General features: G+C 41.3%; 1 protein-coding gene across 3 annotated transcripts in view; it reads left to right on the top strand.

Moving 5' to 3' along the window:
• The window catches only part of sema6a (sema domain, transmembrane domain (TM), and cytoplasmic domain, (semaphorin) 6A), a 103,274-nt gene that overhangs the window by 73,738 nt on the left and 5,240 nt on the right, over positions 1 to 24,296 (top strand). The window contains exons 13-19 of one of the 3 annotated variants that reach the window (XM_082555803.1): positions 1,926 to 2,099; positions 4,117 to 4,257; positions 4,381 to 4,458; positions 9,622 to 9,680; positions 10,600 to 10,620; positions 10,833 to 10,853; positions 14,109 to 14,288. In XM_082555803.1, coding sequence (XP_082411929.1) covers positions 1,926 to 2,099; positions 4,117 to 4,257; positions 4,381 to 4,458; positions 9,622 to 9,680; positions 10,600 to 10,620; positions 10,833 to 10,853; positions 14,109 to 14,288 — 674 coding nt within the window. The remainder of the gene's footprint in view (positions 1 to 1,925; positions 2,100 to 4,116; positions 4,258 to 4,380; positions 4,459 to 9,621; positions 9,681 to 10,599; positions 10,621 to 10,832; positions 10,854 to 14,108; positions 14,289 to 24,296) is intronic. The other 2 variants (XM_082555804.1, XM_082555805.1) reach the window with 2 other exon arrangements.

Here is a 24,296-nt window from a genome sequence, read left to right as displayed (position 1 = left end):
AGTAGCTGACAGAGCATTTGGTAAAAAGTAAAAGATCTAGTTTTTCATTTGGACTTGGATATGGATTACAGCTGCTCAAGATTTAAAGTTGGGCTTGCCAGATCCTTGACAGGCCTCAGTGGTGGTAATATCACTTTAAAGATAGCTACATAAAGAATTCTTCATACGTTTTACAAGTTATTTGCATCATATCACATCTTGCTGCTCCTTTGCCGAGGTCTGACCTACATACTGCAGTGGCTTAGTCAGAATATGAACAGCTTTCATCAAGGTTATCCCTACAACTCTGTGTTCATTAGTGTGCTTTATCACAAGAATACATTATGAGTGACACGCTTTTTTTTCTTTATCTTTACATAATCAGCAATCAGACGATTTGATTTGATTTGAAATGTCATCACAGCGAGCTTGTAGGGAAGTCAGAGGCGGTTCTTGAAAGTATTATGTAGGCCCAAAAAGCAGCATGAAAGCATATGCGGTGGAAGAGGAGTGAGGCTTCTTATGATATCTGTCAGGGTTTCAATGTGGAATACTGTTCTTCAGCTGAAGTCAATTGGAAATGAAATCGGTAATAGGATTTGATCCTTGTTACACCCCAGAGGGGACACCTCAATACACAGAAAGAAGTTCAAATTTGAAAAATCTTTTCCATCTTGAGACCGCTTGAGACTTGCTGTGCAGTGGCACAGACCTCAGCTGTCTGGGCACAATGAATCACCAAGACGGGTGAGACAGTGAAGAATCCCCTTCTTGTGATTTTTATTATCATGAGTAGGAAAGACAGTGAACGTCTTATTCTTTGAGATTGTATTATTTAACTGGGATCAGCCTAATTGAAATGGTTATTGGAGCATCTGTTATGAATGAATAGATCAAAATCAAATTAAATCTTCAGACCGGTAGTAATGTTGACTAGATAAAGCTGGAGGCACAGAGCATTTCAAAGGATATACTGTATAAAGAAAACAAAAACAGTGAATGGGATAAGAGGATGTGGCTTTGTTTATTATTTTTTTAATGGGCTCATGGTGTAAAACTGTACTCGAGTAGGGTTAAGTTTAGTCTCATTACCCCCAAATAAATATGATCTGATGACAAACTTTTTCACCTAGACAGTATCTAGTAAACATTAACGAGGACAAAACAAACTTCCAAGATTTCTGAATACACTCTCATCTTTAGATCACATATACTTCAATTAAAAATAATTGGTGATTATTGGTGTTCACATAGGCAGCATGCCTTTGTGATTACTTAAACAGTATCTTAGTTAGATATTTGCATCAGTCGGTAAGAGTAAGCAGCCTCAGGAGGTATTTCTAAAACCCGTTCACCCACAAGGATAACAGGGCGCCGGTCCAGATCTCACTGACTGGCGGGTGTCTAATTTTCCAACCTTAAAGTGTTTGGTATGCTTCTGAGTTTTATGCACATCCAACTGGTGCTAAGCCAAACTGTGCGATCAGCAGCTGTCAATTAGAAATTGAAAGTAGAGCTTGTTATCTTTTGCTTGAGCAACTTCTTTGCAGTGTTTTTACTTGAGGAACCACCTGACAGGCCCTATGGCAATCTGATTGTGAGCTTGTAATCAAATGACAATCAGTTAGTGAGATTAATGCGCGCCCCCTGCTGTTCTTTAGTCTATTTTAGACCTCTGACATGCGTGGTGGAAGGTACGTTAATTGATTGGCTGATTAGGTAATTATTATCTGGAAAATGACATCCTCCTGTTTTTTTTATTCTATTTTGTTCTTTGGCTAACTTTTTCCAGTGGCCCAGATGTGGAAGAAAAAGTTGAAAACAGTTGCATTAGGTCCCTGCTGTTGGTGTTGCTTTTCTAGTGAGCAAACATTTTCCTCTGCTTGCAGGCTAACAGACTAATTAATTGACTGATTGGTTATTTTTACCTGCTGCTCCTTTTTCAGGTATCGTCTGACGCGCATTGTGGTGGACAATGAGGCAGGGCCGTATAAAAACCACACAGTAGTATTTCTGGGGTCTGAGAAAGGCATCATCCTCAAATTCTTGGCCAAGATGAACAACGGCTTCCTCAACGAGAGCCTGTTTCTTGAGGAGCTCAGTGTCTACAACCCTGACAAGTATGTAAAACCGAGCATACGTGTATATGCAATGGACAGAAATAGAGAAACACATGGATACAGTTGCTATAAACACAGAAAGTACAGTTATTGCATGCGTGTGTGCTCTGTAGAGAGTGAATGTGTTTAATTTTGCTTGTTTCCACCATCTATCGGCTCAGCCAACCCACCAACCCACCAGCTCCATCACTACCAGTCCGTTCCCCTGACCCAAGCTATGTTGCGAAGCCAGCCAACCAGATGGCTACTCTATCATTTAAAAGAGTTTTATCAGGTTACACTCTGCCCAGCCACAGCTACTAAATTAAAGACATAGACCCTAAGGCTCTGGATAACGTAGCACTGTGGTTCGCAACCACAGCAGAGCTAAAACCTTGGCTGATTAAAGGAAGCACACGCATAGAAACTCACACTGAGGTCTGTGTGTGTCTCAGAGCCAGCCTGGGATCTCTCGCTAATACATTACACATCTGTTGGTGCATGTATGGATGTAAGTCTGTTTGTGTGTGTGTCTGAGTGTGTGTGTTCATGAACTTGGTACAGAGGGTCGAGCTGGGTATTGTTGTACATCTGAAGTAAAAGTTAATAAGGAAAAATCAGCCACAGTTTCACTCTGCCAAAACAAATATTTGGTTGAGAGGTAATGGATGGAAGCATAAACACAGGAGGGAGAGAGAAGAGTGGTAAAGACCAGAGGGAAGAGATGGGAAGACTAGAGGCTTGTGTTAGGAAGCAGAGAAGAATACGGGAAGGAGACGGAAGGCTTGATGGGAGGGCTTTCAAGGCTCCTACTGTTGATTATCCAACATGCTGCGACCATGTGATGGGCCATATGTCCGGGATGCAGGGCAGGCCCTTGCTTCTACTTCTTCACTTCTACTTGCTGTGTCTCCTTTTGCCTTCTCCCAGTATCGCGTCCCTTTGTTTCCCTTCTCTCCTGTTCTGTGTCTCTCTGGCTGGGACCGAGCATTCGTGGGCTGATGGCCATCTGGCTTTAGCCGCATACGGCGTGTGACTTTGCCTGCCTGCTTCCCTGCCTGGCCGGCCGGATCAGTGTAGGCCTGATTGCTGTGCATTACCCGGTGTAGATGAACTGTAAGCCCCAATTTAGAGCGTTAATACAGGACCAAAGCTCTGCGAAGGAAAGATTAAATCCCAGGAGTTGGATGGTAGAATAGACAGAGGAACAGAGGGAGCGAGAGAGAAGGGATAGAGTGATGCTTGACACGCCCCAGAGGGATTACAGTGCACTCCTATGGGGCTGTTGAGACAAAGAAGACTAGCTGAGATAGAGGAATGTTGGAGTTGGGGGGCTTTGAGTTAGTGTTAGAGGATTCTCCAGTTAAGTGCAGTGTTATTGCTGACTGCTCACAGTGCCCATCTGTCTGTTTATCTGTTGTATCTGTATCACCCTTTTCTTTATCTCTCTTTATCTCCCGCTCTGTTTGTGACCTCATGTTCCCAAGTCCAGCATTATCTCTGTCCTCCCTGACCTCACAGTTTGTCTCTCTGCCACATCCTAATCTTCCCCTTTCTTTCATTAAATAAGCTAAATCTCATTTTACGATGCCCAACTTTTCTCTACTCTGTCTTTAAACTACCATATAGTTAAGGGCGATATACCCTAGATCAGCTTTGCTAATGTTCCTCATTTATCTTATGCTGGCCCTTTAGTTCATTCCATGAAATGAAACAAAGAGTTTTAGCTGCTCCGAGTCTGCTCCTTAAACCAACTTTTTCTGCTTGCCTACCCCTTGCAAACAGGAGAGTTAAAGAGCAGGTAATTTCTTGCGATCACAGTCAGAACTGTGCTTGATAAGACCTGATTACAGATATCCACTCTCTTTGGCACCATGTGGATCCAAGACCCAATGAAACTGTGAAATTTATTTGAAATTGTGCCTGTATTTTTTGAGCATTTGAGCACCATTTTAACAGCATCTACTGAAAAGCACAATAAATCAGCTGAAAAAGAAAATACAAAGTAATCAGTTTTTGTCTTCTTTTCCTCCTCTAGGTGCAGCATAGATGGAGTAGAAGATAAGCGCATCGTAGGTATACAGATAGACAGCAAGAGTCACGCTCTGTGGGTCGCCTTCACCTCCTGTGTGGTTAAAGTGCCGCTCTCTCGGTGTGAAAGGCACGGGCGGTGCAAGAAGTAAGTTTGCTACTCTATTAAATCATCATTCCTACTCAAGTGGTTGAGCTATGTGCATTCCTTCTGAAAGAAGAAAACAGTATGTGCAGAATGGGCCTAATGGTGTGTGCAATTCTTCTCCAGGTCCTGTATAGCCTCCAGAGACCCATATTGTGGTTGGGTCCCAGAAGGAGCCTGCAGACAGGTGGTTGGCAACACTAAGTAAGTAATAAAGACAATCGAAGTCAAAGGAGCTGCATGCTTTGGGTATTTGGCTTAGAGCTGGGCGATAGAACGATAACGATATGTATCGCGATATAACTTTTACTCGATAGAGAAATTAAGCTATCGCGATAGACCTCGCAGCTCTTGTCCTCTTAAAAAAAAAAAAAAAAAAAAAAAAAGTCAGCCGATCCAAATTCAGTAGCGCAGAGCCGAACCAATCACAGCCGCAGCGTCACGTCGCGTGACTTGTTACGTACAGCACAAGTGCCAAGCCGCACGTGTGTTTGTTTGGGAAGCAGCCAGCGGGTAATGGAGCCAGCGCGTAATGGAGGAAATGAGTCTGCCGACTAGAAAAATCAACCGAGCGTGACCGAAGAGAAAACAGATGATGGTTCCAACGCCGGAGAGATTGTCGAACGGAAGAGCCATAGAAGTTCCGTAGTGTGAAGGTATTTCGGCTATTTCAAGTCTGACAAAAACAGAGTAGCGTGCACTGCAAATTGTGCCGAAAGCAAGTCTGGAAATACAATAAACTGGTGCATGCGTCACACTGTGCGCCACGTTATTGTTTCGGTGAAATGAATTTCTACAATACTGTTACTGTTAATTCTACTCTCTGCAGTGTTTAAATGCTTACATATACACACAGTTACTGTCCCTCCACACATACGACTCGGTTCTGCTTCTATGCCCCAGCTTTGTTTACTTTTTCCCACCGAGGCTTCTAGACTTCTGATTGGCCAACATTTCTGCACGGTTAGGAATCTAGCGCCACCTGCTGCTTTGGCATGTTCATAGCAGCGTTTTCCTTCATTTCTGCTTTTATGTGTGGACGGGATTATTTTTTAAAACGTAAACGGAAAATCTCCGTTTTCAAAAATACCCGTGTGGACGTAGCCTCAGTCTCTGACTGGAAGCGCTAATTCGTCATTCGGCTTTTGTCAGACTAAAGTAACTGTTAAAACTGTTTGAAAAGCTAAGCTATACAACAAGGAGAGATTGAGAATTTCCTTTTAGTTCTCAGTTTATTTGATATTGACAAAAGTTAGTCAGTTTTGTCTGTTCTTCTGTAAAACAAACTAAGATTTATTTTTAGAATTAATACTTTGTTTCTAAGTGGAATTGACAATTTAGTCTGTTTCATTTGTTCTCTTTTGAAACTTAAACGCTCTAGCGGCTGCCTTTTGTGTAGTTTGCAATATTTGCCTTTATTTATCTGAAAAAGTCTCATGTTCCTTAAGTACATCTACCCTGTTGAACTTATTATGGGAAATAAATATTTAAATAAAAACAAGCTGCTGATTATTTCACATTTTACTTGTGAGCAACGGCACATTTAAATCTTACAAATATAGTTATTTGGCTTATATCGTGATAGATATCGTTATCGCCTGAAATGAAAAAAAAAACATATCGTGATATGAAAAAATCTCATATCGCCCAGCTCTAATTTTGGCTCCATGAAAATGTATTAAATTGCATTCAATAACTTAGTTGTATACGTTAGTAAGCTGGTTAATATGCTCTGTGGAAATTTAGCACTTTTTTGTTAGCTTTCTGCTGCTCTTCCTTTACCTCCAACTGGAGTTGAGGCTCATGGGTATTGTAGTATTTAGATGCACGTACTATGCCCACAACATCATCTCATAATACATTTATCTCTAACAGTGTATTTTTTCATTTAAACTGTTACTGTGGACTGCTTTGGAATTGGCTGAATCGAACTAGTAAAACAGCATTTCGCCTTTTTGTCATACCTGGTGCCAGTCCCTCTCCCTGCTTGTCATATCTGTGATCTTTCTAATTTTATGGTTTGTAACTGCAATTTCCTTCAGCTGAAGGGGCTATTGGAAGGATGAATGGAAGGAAAGTGTTGTTTGCAGCGGGCTCGGGGTTTGGTACGCAGCGCTCGGGAAAGCTGGATGGTCGCAGTAACTATAATTTGTGGCTGTAGTCATGACACAGAACCACTTTATGCTTTCTGAACAAACAGTATATGGAGTTTTGTGGTGGGAAAAAACATTTTGCAGATGAAGTCATAACAAAAGGCGCGGTGCTCCACTGGCTATTTGACGATGAATGAATTTGATCCCCCTGCTGCAAAATGATTGGTCTGGCATGCCAATACACCAAAGGCACACGTTCCCGCTTGCACACACAAAACTTAGGGGAAAAACCCCCACACACTCACACACGCAAGCACACTGCCCATCCTATTATTACTCTGCAAAGCCAAAGCAGTGGACTGTTCTGATTGAGTTAGGAGGGCAGATGACCTCGCTCCTTTACTGTACAATATTTTTAAGTGAGAGAGGGACGGGATTAGATCTGATAGGAACTGCAGGTCTGTGGTGAGCCATTCAAAACATTTGCCAGGCTGGACAGAAGGATGGATAAAATAAGGGAGGGGAGAGTCGGTGACATTTTGTTGTTTGCTTACACAAATGGATCCCTGCAGAGAAGACAATTTCATTCTGCTTTTCTTACTTTCCGTTCTCCTCATTAAAATTAAAAAACAAAACCCTGCTTTCTTGACTGCCTACCTAATCAGCTACGCGTTACTTGCGTATATCCATCCATGTCTGTGTTTCTATTTTTACCCGTCTTTCTTTTTCTATCTTTCCTCTGACATATTCTTTCTCTCTTGTAACCCTCCCCTCCTTTCTTCTTCCATCTGGCCCTGATGCTAGTGTGCCAGCTTTCCCATGTGAAGTTATGCCTCTTATACCCGCTGCCTATAAACAGCTTGCACTCTGGTTTCCTGCAATATGGCCCCTAGTTGCCCAGTGTTCATACATTTAATTGCATATGATCCTGGATGGTACTAATTTTGTAAACAAAAAACCCAGTTATGTTGTTATGAGCATCGACCATTGTCTAAAACACTGCAGTGAGTTTTCTCTGGATTAAACTGAGTGAATGTGCTCTTGTGAGCCCCCTGATCCTTTGTAAATCAAAGCCATGAATCAAAATGAATGGGTGACGTTGAGGGAACATTATGCTTACTCTCTTTACACTGTACACCCAGTATATGAAATCCCTGGCCGCCCATTCACTTCTGATATGAATAATTAATGCTATTATGCCTGACCTGCATTTTCGGCAAGCAGTTCTCTGTGCAACCACATATCTCACATAATAATCATGCCCGATGCGAGGTAATATAAAATGGAGGGCTTGGCTGCCTCCAGTTATGTACAATGTTGCTTCAATCTGATTTAAATATGCATTATGTAGTTTCGGTGGGATCTTAACCCCAAGCTGAACCATCTGTAATGTCACACTTGAACAGACTGCACTTCTGTTGCTATAATGCAGCCGCCATGGGACGTGAACCCGTTAACTAAAGGTTCGCACTTTGGTTCATTCACTTTTATATGTGCCAAGAAAAGCCCAGACACTGCATCTGTATTGCATGTCTGCTCATTACTAATTCGCCCTCCTTGGTGCTATTATAAGTCTGAATTGGAAACCATGACGCACCTGTGTTTTGCAGGCCAAATAATATTTTGTGATAGGGTGGGACGAGGTAATGATGTTGTTGAGGAAAATCCAGTAGATTCCTAGAGTGCCTGGACTGTATTTGTGCTTAGACAGGTTCAAATGTGCAACTCTGCATCCGCTTTGTGATTATGACTGTGGATGATAAGCAAATCTGATAAGCTGATTAACTGTACCCCCAGATATGAAGAGAGGATACTGCTATTGTGTAGTGGTTGTTGTTGTTGTTCTGCTTGAAACTGAAGGGGGAAATTAGCAATCAAATCTGTAAAATTAACCCTCTCCTTTCAAATTAAGGGTCTGTTAAACTGGGGGAAAAAAAAAAAGAATAGTAAATTAATTTGTGACTATATTTCAAAACATATGATCTGAGTATCAAATAACAGGGCTCCAACTGTCCGTTCTTCCTAAATGTGCTGCTTTTTTCACATATTTTCGACTCGGATCAGGCCACAAAGGTTGGCTGATGCTGTTTTAGAAAATAATTCTTTATTCTGTAATTGCGACCAGCGGAGGGTGAAGAAGGTGGGAGGCGGGTGGACAAGCAGGAGGAGGTGGAGCAGCAGCAGAGGATGGGTGGGGAGTGGGGGTAGGCTAAGGAGGACTGTGAAGAGCTGTCATGCGTGATCGTGATCCTGCTTGACGGTTGGTCCGCTCTGTTTCACAGATCTTCTTACTGTCTGCTCGGTGGTCTTTCGGGGAGAAAACAGGTCTTGGTGCAGATTGCATCAGAAAATCACATCTCTAAACTCTCTCCCTCTGTGTCATATGATGGCCCTCAAGCACGGTTACCCCTCACTGCTCTGGTCTTGGCCCATGTGATTGTAACTACACACTCATCTCCTCTAAAGCGAGTTGAGTCACACACTGCATTCTGTAATAGAAGACAAGACTGTGCAAAGTGAAGTTCTGGTGAAAGCAGTAAATTGGGAAATACACCCTTATGCTTTCTTTCTAAGAGTACGGTGAGATTAAAACTTCTGTCGCAGCTATATGATGATTATGAAGCTGGAGCAAGCTTATCTTAACCGGAAGTGCTGTTTCCAAAATAGCATGCTTTCACGTTAATAATAAAGCTCACTTTATATTTCAAATATATTCCATATCAATTGATATTAAGTCTTTCATCAAACAACATATATGCTGGTAATGACTGAGCAATAGGCTATTTCTCCATGTTTTTCCACATATGTTATTGCACTAAGTTGGGTTAGCTAGCTTCACATTCACCTTCTAGATGAAGAAATCAGTCACATCTAGCTCCCAGCAAGGAAGCAATTAGGGATACAAATTGTTGAACAGTTTTTTTTAAGCTTTAGAGCATGAGATAATAGTTTTCATTGCAATCGCATAAAAGAAAATCTGTTTTTATCAACACTACTGGCAATACGTCTTGTGCCAGCTATGGATTTACTAACCTGCTTGCATTCTTCATAGCCACTGATTTTAGGTCTCCGGGGCACCTGCTAGGTGTTCTTTGATTCTGATCCAGCAAAGGGCTTTCTGCAGCTCACACTGTGTGTTAGCATAGAATATGCTGCGATTGGTGGTGTTTTTTGTAGTTGCTTTCCTATAGCTTTGTTACTTTGTTAGGTGTGGCGAGCCTGCATGGCCTGGCCTGTTTTCCACTGCTGACCATGATGTCTCTGTTCCCTGCAGATCAGCCTTTGAGCAGGACGTGGAGCATGGCAACACAGATGGCCTGGGTGACTGCCAAAGTAAGCAGGCCCTCTTCACTCTTATCTTTCCTCCTTCACTCTGTACCCCCACCAGCACCACCAACACAACCACCCCCACCACCATTCCTCTCTTCTTTGTTAACTCCATCTCCCTCTTCTCTCGGCTCTCCGTGTGCTTCTTTGCTGCCGTTACCTTTTTCCCATCCGCCTGTTCCACCCTCACAATCCTCTCTTTCACCCACTTCCATCCATCTGTCCTTTCGGCCCTCAGCCTCCTCTGTTGTTTTCCCGCTGCTTTTTGGTCCCCCCGGTCAATAGAGCGCTGTGTCCTATTGCCGAAAGACTGAGGTTCCTTCTTGCAAATCACTTCGAAAACACAACACAAACATTCAGAGAAACACAGGGAAGGGATTTCGCTTGTGAGCAGTCACAGGGTTCATTTTGAAACACAAAACAAGAAGGGGCTCTCAACCGAGTCAGGCCAAAAAGTCTCGAAAAGGCCTCTTTTACTCTACAACAGTGAATGGCGCATATACAGAGACAGTATTTCTTATCTTTTCATGTCCAAAATAACAGCTTGGTTTCTCCAACGGGAAACCTTGTTGATATTCTAGTGAGCAGCTCAGTTTGTGAAAGAAACTTCAAAACAATTTGATATTAAATCATTCATTTTGGTTCATCTCATCTCAATTTCAACTGTTTACTGAGAGTAAATAAAGGCTATGCATTTTCCCTCTGGTTTCATTAGTATGTTTAGTCAAGGGAACCCATAGTGTTGGACTTTCATTAGCTTTAGAAGCTATATAGATCACCACTGATTAAGGCTGGGAGAATATCGAGCAGCCAGTCGATTTTAAATTACTTTAAAAGTCATGGCTTTTGATCATGTTAAAGCATAAGCTCCCTTTACTGCAAGCAATAACAGGTTTCTCCCTCGTTTCTTTTCTTTTTCTTCCAGATACATTTGTGGCCCTGAATGGTAAGTACCCAACATGTCCTGCACAGGCAATCCAATAAAAGACAGGAGCTGCATTTCATCTCCTTTTAGTCTTTAACTTCAGCCACACCTTTTCGTCTAGTCAGTCAATCATCCCCTCTCAAGGAAATGAAAACTCCTCCCACATGTATAAAGAAGGGTTATTAATGACTCAAGGTTTTAACTGAATTGATTTCACTCCTTCTTTTTGATAGACGTCCCTTCCAGTTACGAAGGTAATGAAACATTAAAGTACACTCGGTCACTTTCATTGCTCATATTATTTCTCCCCGTGCTCCTCGCAGTGTTTAGAATAAAGGTCGCAGTGATAGAAATCTTTAATGCTGATTGTGATTCTATTAGTTCTCTTTTCCCCCTCCTTGTTCCCAGTGCCCAATCGCCTTATCCCCATGTGCAACAGCATCGATTATCCCTGACCTTTGCTTTGCTAATTGGATAGATCTAGTTGTTAGTGGTTAAAGGCCTTGGTGGTAAAGAAATACTTCAGCATGCACATTAAACAGGATATGTGCTGACAGAGAGAGAGAGAGAGAGCGAGAAATAAAACCGGCCTGTTTCGAGTCTGGAAATATGTTCCCGCTAACTGCACAGACTCTTTGCACAGTTTGAGATGCTTAATTCAAAAGGGCTAATGTAAACATGCACAGACATACATGCACACTGTTCTACGGCTGGCTTCCTTTCCTAGCAGATATGTTTACTCTCTTAATCCCACAACACAATATTACGATTACACTTCACTGCCGCCGATTGATACCATTTTCCTCACTGAAGTCTCTTTAAGGAATGATAAACAGATGTGATTAGCCTGCAGTAAAGTCCCTTTTATCCATATCACCCACACCTACGCGCACATCCACCTTATTTTTATCTAATCGGAGGAGGCATTAGTTTTGTTTTTAGTGAATCTCTTTCTCTCTCACACACATACCTCGCAGCTGCCAGATCAAAACAGCCAGATCCATACAGAATGACAAGAATAGATATTTTGAAGCCGTACCAGAAAGCCCAGCACTTTCTCTCGCTAACCCTCCTGTGGCTGTACCCCCACTGTGAATCTCCCTCCTTTTGGAAATCCAGGGTCATGGAAAAAGCATCTGTGTTGGTGTACACCCCTGTAGCGCTGAATATGCTCCCACAGGCTGGGCTGTGTGTTTTCAGGCACACACTTAAACACACCTAGTTTACAACACCCTCCCCCCAAACAAAGTCTCAGCCCTTCCATCTATCTGTCAGTGGTTGATATGGATTTGAAGATAAATAAATGCCCTTTCTCTATTCTCCTCTCTCCTACTCCAGACTAGACTTCCTTGCCTCTCTTTTAATCTGTAGAGAGAGAGATGTGCATCCGTCGGCAGTTTAGGCCCCTTTTTTTCTCCCCTGATCCGTGGAGGAGCTCTGAGGCTCCGAGCTCTCTCTATGTGTGTCATCTGCCTAAATTGCACTTCCCCTGGCGGTGGGGGAATGAATTATAAAATAGGCCTGTCACACTAATCTCTCAGCCTTGGGCCAATAGTTAAATAAATCATTTTAATGATTGCCACGCCACACAGAAGAGGAGGAGGCTCTGGGTGGTGTTGTGTAGGTGCCTGTTGTGCGTACTCTACCAGCAGCATCAACCTTAGCCTTTTGAAATGCCTCCCCACCTTCAAACACACGCCTAAACACATATTGAAAAGGAACACACATGCGCATGCACACACACACGCACATTGCTGTCACCTCCTTCACGCAGATAGCGTGTCAAAATGGTAACTGGGGGCTGAGCTCCACAAGAGGCTGTTGATAAAAGTGTTGTCACTCTGCATCTAGGGATGATCAAAAAACAAAAAAACAAAAAACACGCGGCTCATTACATTAAACACAATGTATAGCTTCTTCAGAATTGTGTAGGGTGGCTTAACTGTAAGCATGTGGGATGGTAATGTGATTAGCATGGTTCAAAAATAAACTCTTCAGCAAAGCTTATGTACAGATTTTGCCTATGAAACAAAATGAGAAAACTTAAGACTGACAGAGACAGGCAAGCACAGACTGTATGAGTTATATGCAAAGCTGGACACAGAAGAGGGGGGTATGATCCATCCTCCACAAACGAAAGAGTACTGTGTTGCAGTAGCACTGCATTTATTTCCTCTGAGATACAGCTGGTGTATTTTGTTCAGTGTTAATGGGTACATTTACATGGAGCCTGATATTCTGCTTATAATCAGTTTAAAAGCCCAAATAGAATAAAAGTGCTCCACAAAAATCACCTCAGTTAAAATAAACGGTGGGATTCAATGAGTTTCCGAGGGGTATAAGAAGCATCTGATCAGTAGGAAAACTGTACCAGGTAAACAGTTTATCAGATACTTTCAGGCTGCATTTTATTCTGAGCGTGCCCTCTGTGTTGACTCAGATGCACGGGGACATACGCAACATTGGTTTCCAAAGATGGCAGCTTTCCAAGCCAAACTTCTCGTCTGCAGATGGTTTGGTTTTAATACAAACTCAAAGATAATTAAAGAATTAAGAGCAATGCAAAAACAGCAGCTTCTCCACCGCGCAGAGGATAGACATGTGTTTGTTTCAGAAACTGATAAAACACCTGCCAAAGAGTTTGACATTTTTATGCATGCCACACTTTTTCAGTTAAGTGTATTGAAGTATGTAAACACTATGTCATAACGATATTATATCCTATCTAAGCAGTGAAGACAAGATGAAAATAATTTGCATTCTGTGCAGTTACTTAACGTATTGTCTGAAAAAACCCTAATTATTAAATTGCATGTTTTTCTTTTGCACACTATTACATTCAGTAACTAAAAGCAGTGAATCTTAACGGTCTGGAACTAGAGCTGCAAAATATTTAGGATTTTGGCTTGAAAATGATTTAAAAAATGGTTGCAGAATGAATATTAATTTTCTTTCGGCTTCTGTTTAATACAGACTGCAATTTTGAGTTGGAGAAGACATCGGTGCACATCGAAATGAATTAAACATTGCTGCAGAGATGATTGGAAAGCCAGATTTAAAGTTAGCTTGAGAAAAGGAGCAGGATGAACATGAGCAGAGTTAGAACGACTTTAGCTGGAGAAAAGTTACAGGCAGACTTCTTGACAGGAGCGATGGAAAAGAAATTTTGTCTCTTGTCCTTCATATCAAAGGCAGGCACCCTACGGTGATTGTAGAGAAATACAATTGTACTCTTTTCAACTGTGACGGGCCCAACAATGTCAGTCAGAACAGGAGGTGGGAGAATGATAAAGATATAGAGACTCTGAGAATGACAGACGAATAGAAACACACACACATTCACTAATGAGTTGCCTAGGGTCACACTTTGTTGCCTTACACAGCCCAGCAAGTGTGTGTTAGTGTGTGTGTGTGTGTGTGTGTGTGTAAGCACCCCTGCTGTGCTTTCATGCACTGAATCTGTTCCCTGACTGCCACGAGAGTCAGTTAACCTGTGTTGTGTCCGGCAGGCCACCATCACCACCGTCACCACCACATCCTCTCCCTTCCCACCTCGGCCCTGCCTGAGGCCGCGGATGGCCCCCTGGGCCGGGGCCGCATGGTGGAGCGGAAGGACCCCCCCATGAGTTCAGACAAAGGGGAGGACCCCTACATGGCCGTACCCTCTCAGACTCAGCCAGAAGCCAATGGTAAGCCTTGGAACGTCACAATAGCAGTCAGTTTGGTCCATTGTCACCTGTGGCAAGGGAGAGGGAAGGGAGGGATAAAGGGGAAGGGAAGGGTTTGCGTAATTGAGATTTACGGCCGCCTAGCTGCTTCCAGCTGACGAAGTGTAGAGATGGCGGATCGCTTTCTCTCTAGGGGACAAATCGCTTCACACTGTGCACATAAACCCCCCACTGAAACATATGCGCACACATTTACATTTGTAGGTACATGCACATAGACATTCGGTGGTCATAAGGTAGCATATAGGCTATGTACACACCAACCTTCATGCACACACCACTCTGTAGGATGGATTTATTGTCCGTGGATTGTAATGCCCCACAGGAGATGTAATATCCAGACCATTACACTCTGAAAAGGAAGATGGCGATGTATTTATTTCCTCGGGAAGATGGCCCAGTCCCCAGCTCTGTCATGCTTTGCGACACGGTGACATGACATTGAACGCCCTTTTCTCCTGTGTTAACAACCTGCCTAATGCTGTACCGCCTCAAGGACGGCTCACTGGATAAATGAGTCAGAGTGAAAAGGGAGGAAGGGGAGGAGACGAGAGGGACAACCCACATCGTAGATGGAAAGAAAAAAAGGTCACTGCGGTGCTGCCAATCCAGCCTGCTCTTTACTGTCACAGACAAAGCTTAGAAGCCATTACAGCAACATGCAACATGTTTCTGCTAGTTTGTGCGGTCCATGCTAACACAGGCATTACCCCGAAACATTAATTGAAATGACATTAATATTTTCATTCTGACTGTGGCCTGAAAGATGCAGTAGCATACTCTCTACAAACATACTAAATGTAAAGAAAGACAGAAAGATCAGCTAACGAGCTGAGTCTAAAATGTCTCCTTACTGAAGTCAGTGTTTAAAAAAAACATGCATGCCTCTTTCAGTTACCCAGGGCATAAATGCAGTTTCAACCTAAGAAAGAACATACAGAATACTTTCTCATTCACAGGCTTGGAAGAGACTTTGAAGATGCTGAAGTGTTGACAAGTGAGATTGACGGGTTGATTTTACCTGCGCTGAATAAATACATTTCAAAAGAGTTTAAAAATACATGACGGTATGACTCAAATGCAGTGTCTTCACAAGAGAACCATAAACTGGGGCTAGCTAAAGTCACTAGTGCACATTTTAAATGTCTCCTGTCTATGGGATAAAGTGAGGAGGCACAGCAGTGATTGAAGCACGTCAGCTGGAAGCAGTTAAGCACCACTTGGTAGATCCAAGCACAATGGTGGCAGAGACTTCAGACAGCATGCCTACAACCAGCATCACAACATGCTGTCGCTCCCCTTGTTGCCTTTGCCTGAGCAGGTGTAACCCGACGAGGAATGGCAAGAAATGCTGAGAATCAAACGTAACGAGAGCCAAAGCTGTCTTACGGTAATAGCTTTTTCCAAGAATAACATTCTGATTTCGGGAGATTTGTGGGTAACTCCGTGCTCAGGTAACTGCAAGACGACTTCATATTTCAATACAATGCTTCCTGCTGTTGTTGTTTTTTTCTTTCTGTATGGTCATTTTTATTATTATTCTTATTATTATCATTTTATGAGACACTTTTGCAGCTTGTGTCACTATTTATCTGTGCAATTTTAGCTCTACAGTCTTTTCTTTTCCCTTCGTTATGAAAGTCGGCTCTGATGATATTTTCTTTCTTATTTTACTAATTTGCGTGGTTTCTTGCGAGCAGTTCTTAATATTTTGCATGGCTTGATCTCACACTACGTCTTTTTTTGCTATTTATATATTTGCCTTTCTTCCTGTGTTGATTGCTTTGATGGTATTAAGCACAGTTTTGCCTCCATACAGCTTAATGCTTTCAGCATGGCAAATTGAGCACCACAATCAAGAGTACTCATTTCCCGCTCCACCCATCCTTCCTCCTGTTCCTTCCTGTCTCCCTCAGTATGATTGGCTTCAGGTGTCAACTGTACTGTGAAAACTTAGCAAACTGCATGTATGAGAGTGAAAACCCAAACATGAATAAGCTATATTAGAAAAAGAAAGCAAAGAAGTCATTTTATCGGCATTTTAATTGCAAAGCAACACATCCACGCAGCCTATTTTGCAGAAGAAATCGGGGATAAACATTTAACCGATCAATCTCAAGTTTATGCTTGAGTGAAAATGTATTAGCTCATATCCAAAGTCTTTTGCGAGCTTATTTGTGATTTAAAACAAATTACAATTACGTCCCTAACTTTTTCATTTGCAGTTGAGACATTGTGGAATCTTATCTGCTAATGAATATTACAGTGCTGCCAATATGTATTAGTCCAGCACCACCAGAGTAATTAGAAATGCTGCAAAGTGATGAGTATTTGCACGCGAATGATATTCAGCACCCAACAGCATCACTATCTGCCATTCCAGTGGGGCCATCACAGTAGTCAGGTGGCTGCTTGTGTTTCACAGTACATTTGAGCTCAGGGTCTGTTTGTGTGTCTGGGCATCATCTGTTATATTTTCTTCTACTTCTGTCATTCCACCATACACTCGTCGTCTGTCCTCCCGTCGCTCATCCAAACCCCAAAACCACCACCAGCTCTGCCTTTTCCACCATCTGCTGCCATTGTGATCAGTCTCCCTTCCACAGGACCTCTCATCTGACTGGGATGGCATGTTCCAAGGCTATACCTTACCTTAGCGCAAATTAATTCCTGAACCAATTTATGGAGAAACCTTCCTCAAATGTCCCCCCACCCTCTCTTCCTCCACCATCTCTGTATCTCTTCCTCTTCAGTTTCTCCCCTTGCAGTCTGCCTCTTCTCCACCTGTAGTCATATCTCTTCCCCCGTCTGCAGGAATGAATCCTTGCTCTGCTCCCCACTTTGCTCTCTCTCCTTTTTTTTTCTACCTGTCTCCCTTTCTCTGGCAGGCTCAGATCTACCCACCTCATTCCCTACTTACATCCACCCCTCCCCCTTTAAACCCGACCTGTAGCCACCGCTGTGTTGCTCCAATTTATGGGTTCATTACAGCAGCTATCCAAGGGAAAAGGAAAGTGGAGAGGTGGAAGGAAAGGGGGATGGAGCGAGACAAGAGGGGACGGAGACTTGGGAAATGAAGGGACTGAGGTACACATGATAAAGATTTATTAGACAGAACAGGGCAATAATGTAACATTGAACAAAGCGGTAAACAGACAGCAGGTGAATGAACTAGCTGAAAGATCTGAACAGAAAAGATGCAGGACAGGTGAATCAGAGAGGAAATAATATATTGTAGTTAAACAAAGTGAACAATATTGTTTCTCTCTATCCCTTTCAGTCTATATTTTATGCTTAGTTAGCTAACGCTAAAAGAGCTGAATGTGAAAAAAAGAATCAAACTGAACATCTGGTGAAACTGAAACAAATTGCTCTAAAAATACAGGATGTTGTCTGCAGTAATGTAGCATTTTCTGTGACTCAGGTTCTGAACAGTATGTGCTGATGCTTTTGAGAAGCAAAACATGAACAGCAAGCACTTATTACTTTTTACAGTTTAATATCACTTTTGCTGAATATTTAATTTTCAGTCATTAGTTTGCATATTTTTATGGTTAATTCAGTTAGGTTGCATTTAGACTTGAACACTGGTTTCATGTTAAAGTCTAGCTGGGCCACAACAAGAGTCTGGTAGTGATTAATCATGTTGAAGGTCTTTATTAAAATAATAATTACATTAGCATTCCTGCAAACATGGGTATGGGAATTTCAGCCAAACTGATATCTTGTCATACTTCAAGACAGAAAACTGAATTCAGTTAAATTAACCTACAAATGCTTTTTACAGCATAATTATTTTTGTAAAACAAACAAACAATCAAACACCCAGATTATCAACAGAATAGATTTATTAATTACAATTAATAACAATAAAAGGTTTTCAAAATAATAATGCTTTTTTATAACAAATCTTATCCATGTTTCTTAACAGTCTTTTTTATTTTGTTTGTTTTGTTTTTTTATTAACTATTAATCCTGTGACTCCATAGTGTACTGGTTAACACATTGACGTAACACATAAAAGATCCCAGATTTTAGACCAGTAGAAACTAAATCCCGAGGATGGCTGCATATGCATATGGTGTGTAAACCATAAGACAAATAAGGGGGCAGCCAAAAGAAGCTTACTTATGAATATGTTATGTAGTCTAACTTCCTAATGATGTTCTTCATATTTTAATAAGGCAATTATTATTTCCTTATTACCAATTAACTAATGTGTGGAGCTTGAAGTTAAGTGTTATCCCTTCAAGAAACTACGACTTGAGTGTAAAGTATAGCATATAGACATTTCTACACAAGCTTTAATGCCTGAGTATTACACATAATCCAGGCAACAAGTGCAATTCTTACTATAGACTAACTAAGTATTAAAAAGTGTTAAGAGACTAAATGCAAGTATTAGATGCCATAATTATCTGAAGAAATGTTTTGCTCTGTCGTGTAGTACCATTAAGTATTGGTTTACCACACTGATTCAGAAGAGGAAACAGGACGAAGAAAACTTCTTTTTGGATTTAATGTGTTTCTTGTACAGCATTAAATTTTTTTTAAATTTTTTTTATTTTTAATGTTACAAAACAACAACTGTACTTTTCTAGCGTATGATTTTCCCTCAGTGTCAGGTTTTCACATTAATAGCTGTTGTCATCTGACAGCTGCTCTGCAAGGGTTATTTTCAGCTGCAGGCAGCTCTCTGACACCTGTGTGCCAAGGTGAGGCTGCTATGATAGAAGGAGAGTATGACCCTGCTCAGACAGGATTGCAGCACAATTCTTTCTATGACAGAAAGTCTTGAATTTGACTTCATCTCAGTTGCTGGAAAGCAGTTGACTGAACATCTCACCGTAGTTACTGGGGATGCCCTGTCAATCTTAAATGTTAACTTTACTTTCACCAGGAAAAATGTTCAATTATGCAGCAGAGAAAATAGCACGTTTGTGTACAGTCAAACAATTGTTCCAAACATTACTGTATTTCACTGCATTTTATTAATTTTAATGATGCATAAGGATGGCTTTAACCATTGATTTGTCTTTATATTAGCTTTACAATTCATTCAAAAACAACTAGTGCTAAATAGATGAAGAGGGCATAATCATAATCTCGAATGTGACCAGTAATGATTGCCTTTTACCATGTAGCTGCGTTTCTTTTGCAACCTGTGAGCAACAAAAAAAGATAAAAGATTATTTCCTTGGTTGTGTGATTATTATGGGTATGGCTCTTGTTTCAGAATGCCCTCTTTTGTAGGTGAGCCAAGAGGTTTTGAGGTAACAGAGGCTTAGACTTAGTTTACCACAAACTCTGCTCACTGTCAGATAATGCACTTGGCTCCTGAAGTTTTTAAGGAGCCTATGAGGTTTAGCAGATTTGGAAATTTAATGTTAGTAGTTTCATATGTCCTTGCAGTTGAATGATAGGATTAAGGTTAATCCTGTAAAGTAGGATGATAGGATTTAAGTTAAAAGTTTATGGAGTGGCCCTTTAGGGCAGGCTGAATGTCTCTGTGTGTGGCAAAGACTAAAAAAATTTTAATTAAATGTTCCCACAACCCATGTTCCTGTCATTCCAACACCTTCGCAATTAAGTAGTGGATTTCGGTTCAGTGTTTCTTACTGGTCAAAGATTGGGCTGGATCTTTGTGAAGCAGATGAATTATTCGCAGCTCATTGTGAATCATAATAGAAACAGCGAACTGGATGCGTTCCCAGCATTACGCACTTCCCGGACTGACGTCAAGCCATAAGCCATAATTTCCTCCACTGATTAGCTTATTGTTCTCTCAAACTGCTTTTGTTTAAAACACACATTCGCTGCTTACTTTTCCACTTTTATGTTTTGGTTACGCTTTTTAATAAGTCCCCCTAACCGTTGACGGTTCGTACAAGAGCTTTGCTTTGTCTCTCGCCCATGTGAGACTGAATCTCATATCACTGCGGCTCATCCCTTTGTGCTCTTGAAGCTTGTCTAACCCACATTCAGCTGTCATTATTATACTTTGAACTGGATTTAAACAGTTATGTTCACGTTGTCCATGAGTGAGCCCTCATCAAGTAGATACAAGCCGAGGCTTTGTTCTCTTGTTGAGCACTAAAACATTTCTAAACAATTACCAATGGCTGCCTTTATGGATTCAATGAAATGCAATGCGTATTAGCACACACATAGCACTCCAGTGATACACAGAAGTCATTTTCTGCAGCCCACATGGTGAAATACACTTCGGTGGGTCACCGGCTGTATTACGGTGACTCATCGAGATTGAATATTAATTGAAAGAACTCAAGATTATAGACACGAATGCACACATAATTTAAAAGTCTACACTGTTTAAATAGTGACAAGCTGTTTTAACAGTTGCACTCTAATGTGAGGGACCTTTTTGCGTTCAGTATATCAGCATGTAAAAATCTATCACCCAGTAATCCGAACGGGAGCGCTGTCAAGTCGAGGCATCAAATAGCTGATGAAAAATGGGATGTTTAATTTATGCTGATATCTTGTGACTATTAAATATTACAGTTTGTATGCAGGGAGTTGGATAGGTTAGTACATCAATGTTAATACCTCAGGTGCTGAATAACATAATTAGGGGTTTAATTATATCTTAACTCGCTCATCAGTATGCATTGCTCCGACTCAGGATTGTCTGATGAATGCTTTAATATTGAATAACACCATTAATGCAAGTGGCTCTTAACCCAAACATACACAAGACTTAATGGGATAATTTACTAACAGGGAATTTAAATAGAAGTTAATGAATTGTTGTCACCATTCAAATACCAGTGTCCTTTTTAAAAGATGACAACAAACTGGTTCCTAATGAAAAAATAGGGCGTTTTTCGAGCTCCCGCGTCAGAGTAAATAAATGCACACCACTTAACATTATCTGCTTTTTCATCCTTCCTTCTGTCTGTAGTCGGTAAGGTCCACTGTTTCATCTTTCAGCGAGTGAAGCATAGTAAGTAGCAGTTAAGTCCAATTAAGATTTTTATCATTTTGCAGACAATGTCTTTATGCAGTCGCTCGCAGTCAGAGGTTAGTGCCCTCTCTGTAACCCCTCTGTGATTTTTAACTACCTTTGAAGTTTTCTTTGCAACAACACAAAGACAAGCTCTGTGGGCTTAAGTCAGTTGGTGCGTCTCAAAAGATTAAAAGAGTGGAAGAGCATCTGTGTGTGTCAGACAGATAGAGCATTCACAAGTTCCAGTCACAATAGATTACAATGTTTCTGATTTATAAGTAAGTGTTGCCGACCCGGCCTGTTTTGACAGCAAGACATATCTGAGTATCTGAGATATGTGTTTAATATCTGAATGTTGAGGCTCGAGGCGGTGTGAAATTCAAATCAATTCATCCACTGAGAGAAGTGTTGAACTGCAGGATGCCTTATGATGCATTCTGGGGGCGAGGCAAGAGCGAAACCAGAAGATTATAAGTCACTGTATAGTCAGAACCTCAACAAGATGAGACTAAAGCGGAAAATCTGTGAGTTTTAGCAACACTTTGATACTTTTCAAGGTCAAGTAGTGGAAGTTTTAGAAAGTTTACAAAGATCGCAAATGATCAGAAATGAGCGGCATAGCCATCTTGATTCAAAACCCTGAGGTCCTGTGATTCAACTGAGACGGCCTTGGTGTCCTCTGTGGCAACTTTCATCCTCTTTGATGTTAAGATGAGAAACAATTCCTCACTTGAAAGATGGAAGTCTTCAAAGTTTAGCTTTTTTTTTTTCTTTGTGTTTTACCCGAGGCCTTGGGCTAAGTACCTTCTGGAAATGTCTGCGTGTGCAGGAGAAGTGAGTGATGGAGGAAGGAGAGGAGAAAAAGAATAAAAGCTTCAAAAGAAAAAAAAAAAGGAGCCTTACAGGGCAGGTTAAATAGGGTTTTAACTATAGCTCACACACCCACAAGAGAAGTCAAAGATCCAGCTCCACAGTTCACCTCCTTCACCAGAATGGACAACCACTTGGCTCTGCCGCCCTCCGGCTTTGTTATTCAATATGAAGTCCAAACGCTCAATCAAAGTTAGCCTTTAGCAGTAATAAATTCACTGTCATGAAAATTCATAACAGTTTTGATTTCCTCTTTTCAGCTTCAATGTCAGCTCCACAGACAGAGACATATGAAAGTATTTACTTTTAACAAGGATTATGGAAAAACGAGAGATTTGCCAATGTATTTGTTTATGCTTGCACTTTTATTTTCCTACATAACTGTTCTTTGGAGATTTCCAGGTCTCCTGATCTCAAGTGAAACTGAATTCCTTTTACATCCCTTCCGTGTGCGCTGAAATATTTAACCCAGCAACTCTCAAAGAGCAGCCAGCCCCCACCGCCGCTGTTGTTTCTGCTAAAGGGTGATAACTTAGAAAGATCACAAGGTTGTAATTACAGCCTTCCCGGTCTCCACTGAATTGAACACTTACCATATGGAGGCTGAACGGTGTGAAAGAAAAAGAAAGTCAAAAAAGTGATTCATTGTTTCTGCAAAGGAGAGAAGTGGCAGAAAGTGTGAATGAAAGATCTAAGTGAGGACAGTGGAAAGTCAAAGTTAAAGATAGCAGCGCAGAAAAGTATCTCTCTCGTTCTCAGATGTTACAGGATGAGATGGGAAGCAGATGTTTCATCAGACAGGCCGGCCATTTGATCACGCAAGTTCGCAGCGTAACACTCGTCAAACGTGGATGCTGCGCTGCAGATAACGCTCATCACTTCTCACACTATCCACACGGCTGAGCGTGTCCTCGATAAGGAAAGGTTTTGGCTGGGAAAGATGCTTTTTTTAAACCTTTTGTTTAACTTTTAGTGAGTTATGGCTGTGCTGCATGTTGTCAGCACTCTATTAAGGAGAAAAGTGAAGTTTTGTTTTTACAATAAATGAGGAATGATCTGGGTAAATGTAAGTGTCCTTTCTTATCCAGGTTGAGCTTCAAAGTCCAGACAGAGACTAAAGAGTGCTTAACTCCGGCTAGGAAAAAGGGGCTTTAACTCATGTTGTTGGGCTAATGAAGTATGACTGCAGCGAGTGAGATTATGGATGTTAGTTTAAGACAGTGTGGATTTCAGATCCATGAGAAAAGATTACCATGCTTTCTCTATGTCTGTGTTATGTCTCACTGAGGAAATGCAGAAAGAAGATACTCTCCAAGTACATCCTCAGTGACACCGCTGAGCTGAAAAGCCAAACATGATTAACCAGCTCCTTCAGGATTTCGGAGAATTATTGGAACTAATGTTTGTTCTGTGGAAACTGCTTTTGAAAAATTACAGGGCAAATTGAAAAATTTGCAAGGAAGACGAAGAAAGTGTCGCGTGAAGACTGCAAACTGTAAAAGGACGAAATTACTTGTTGCTTGTTGACAACTGTTGTTCAGCTTGCCTGTGAGCAAATGTTTATATTCATGCAGCCACTGTATATTTCATTATCTGCAATAATACCTGAGGCAGTCAGCAAAAACTGAATTTCAAAATATCAGAAAAAAAAGATTAACAAGACAGGGTCTGAAGTTGGCAGCAGAAATATTTTATTAATGCACTTCAGTAAGAGCAATCTCAAAGAAGTGAAACAAAAGGAACAAAAAACACATTTTCATCCAATTTTTCCACCTGTAGCTGGATTAGTACTAAATGAAAATGTCTGATTTGTAAAAGCTGTTGTACAAATCATATCACCCACCTACTGCTTATTTTAGAACACCGATTCATTGTAAACAAACCTCCTCTGTACAGGAAAGACTCACAGATATCATCTTAAATTACTTCACATACATTCCAGCTTGTTTTGGATTTTTTTTCCAGCATTTTGGGGTAAAGATTCCTCAGTGTTGAGGAATCTATACATGCCTTACACATGTGAAACTGAGTCACGTTGCGGAGACGAGCGATGCCCCTGCTGTAGCCCCTTTACACGATAGAGCCCACCTGCCTAATCCTCTATCTGTGGTAACTGACCTGTACGGGCC

This window comes from Aulonocara stuartgranti, assembly GCF_965226115.1.
Source record: "Aulonocara stuartgranti genome assembly, chromosome: 12".
In the NCBI taxonomy this organism is placed as follows: Eukaryota; Metazoa; Chordata; class Actinopteri; order Cichliformes; family Cichlidae; genus Aulonocara; species Aulonocara stuartgranti.
Note: the sequence above shows the minus strand (reverse complement) of the source record. Positions and strands in the feature narration are given on the sequence as shown.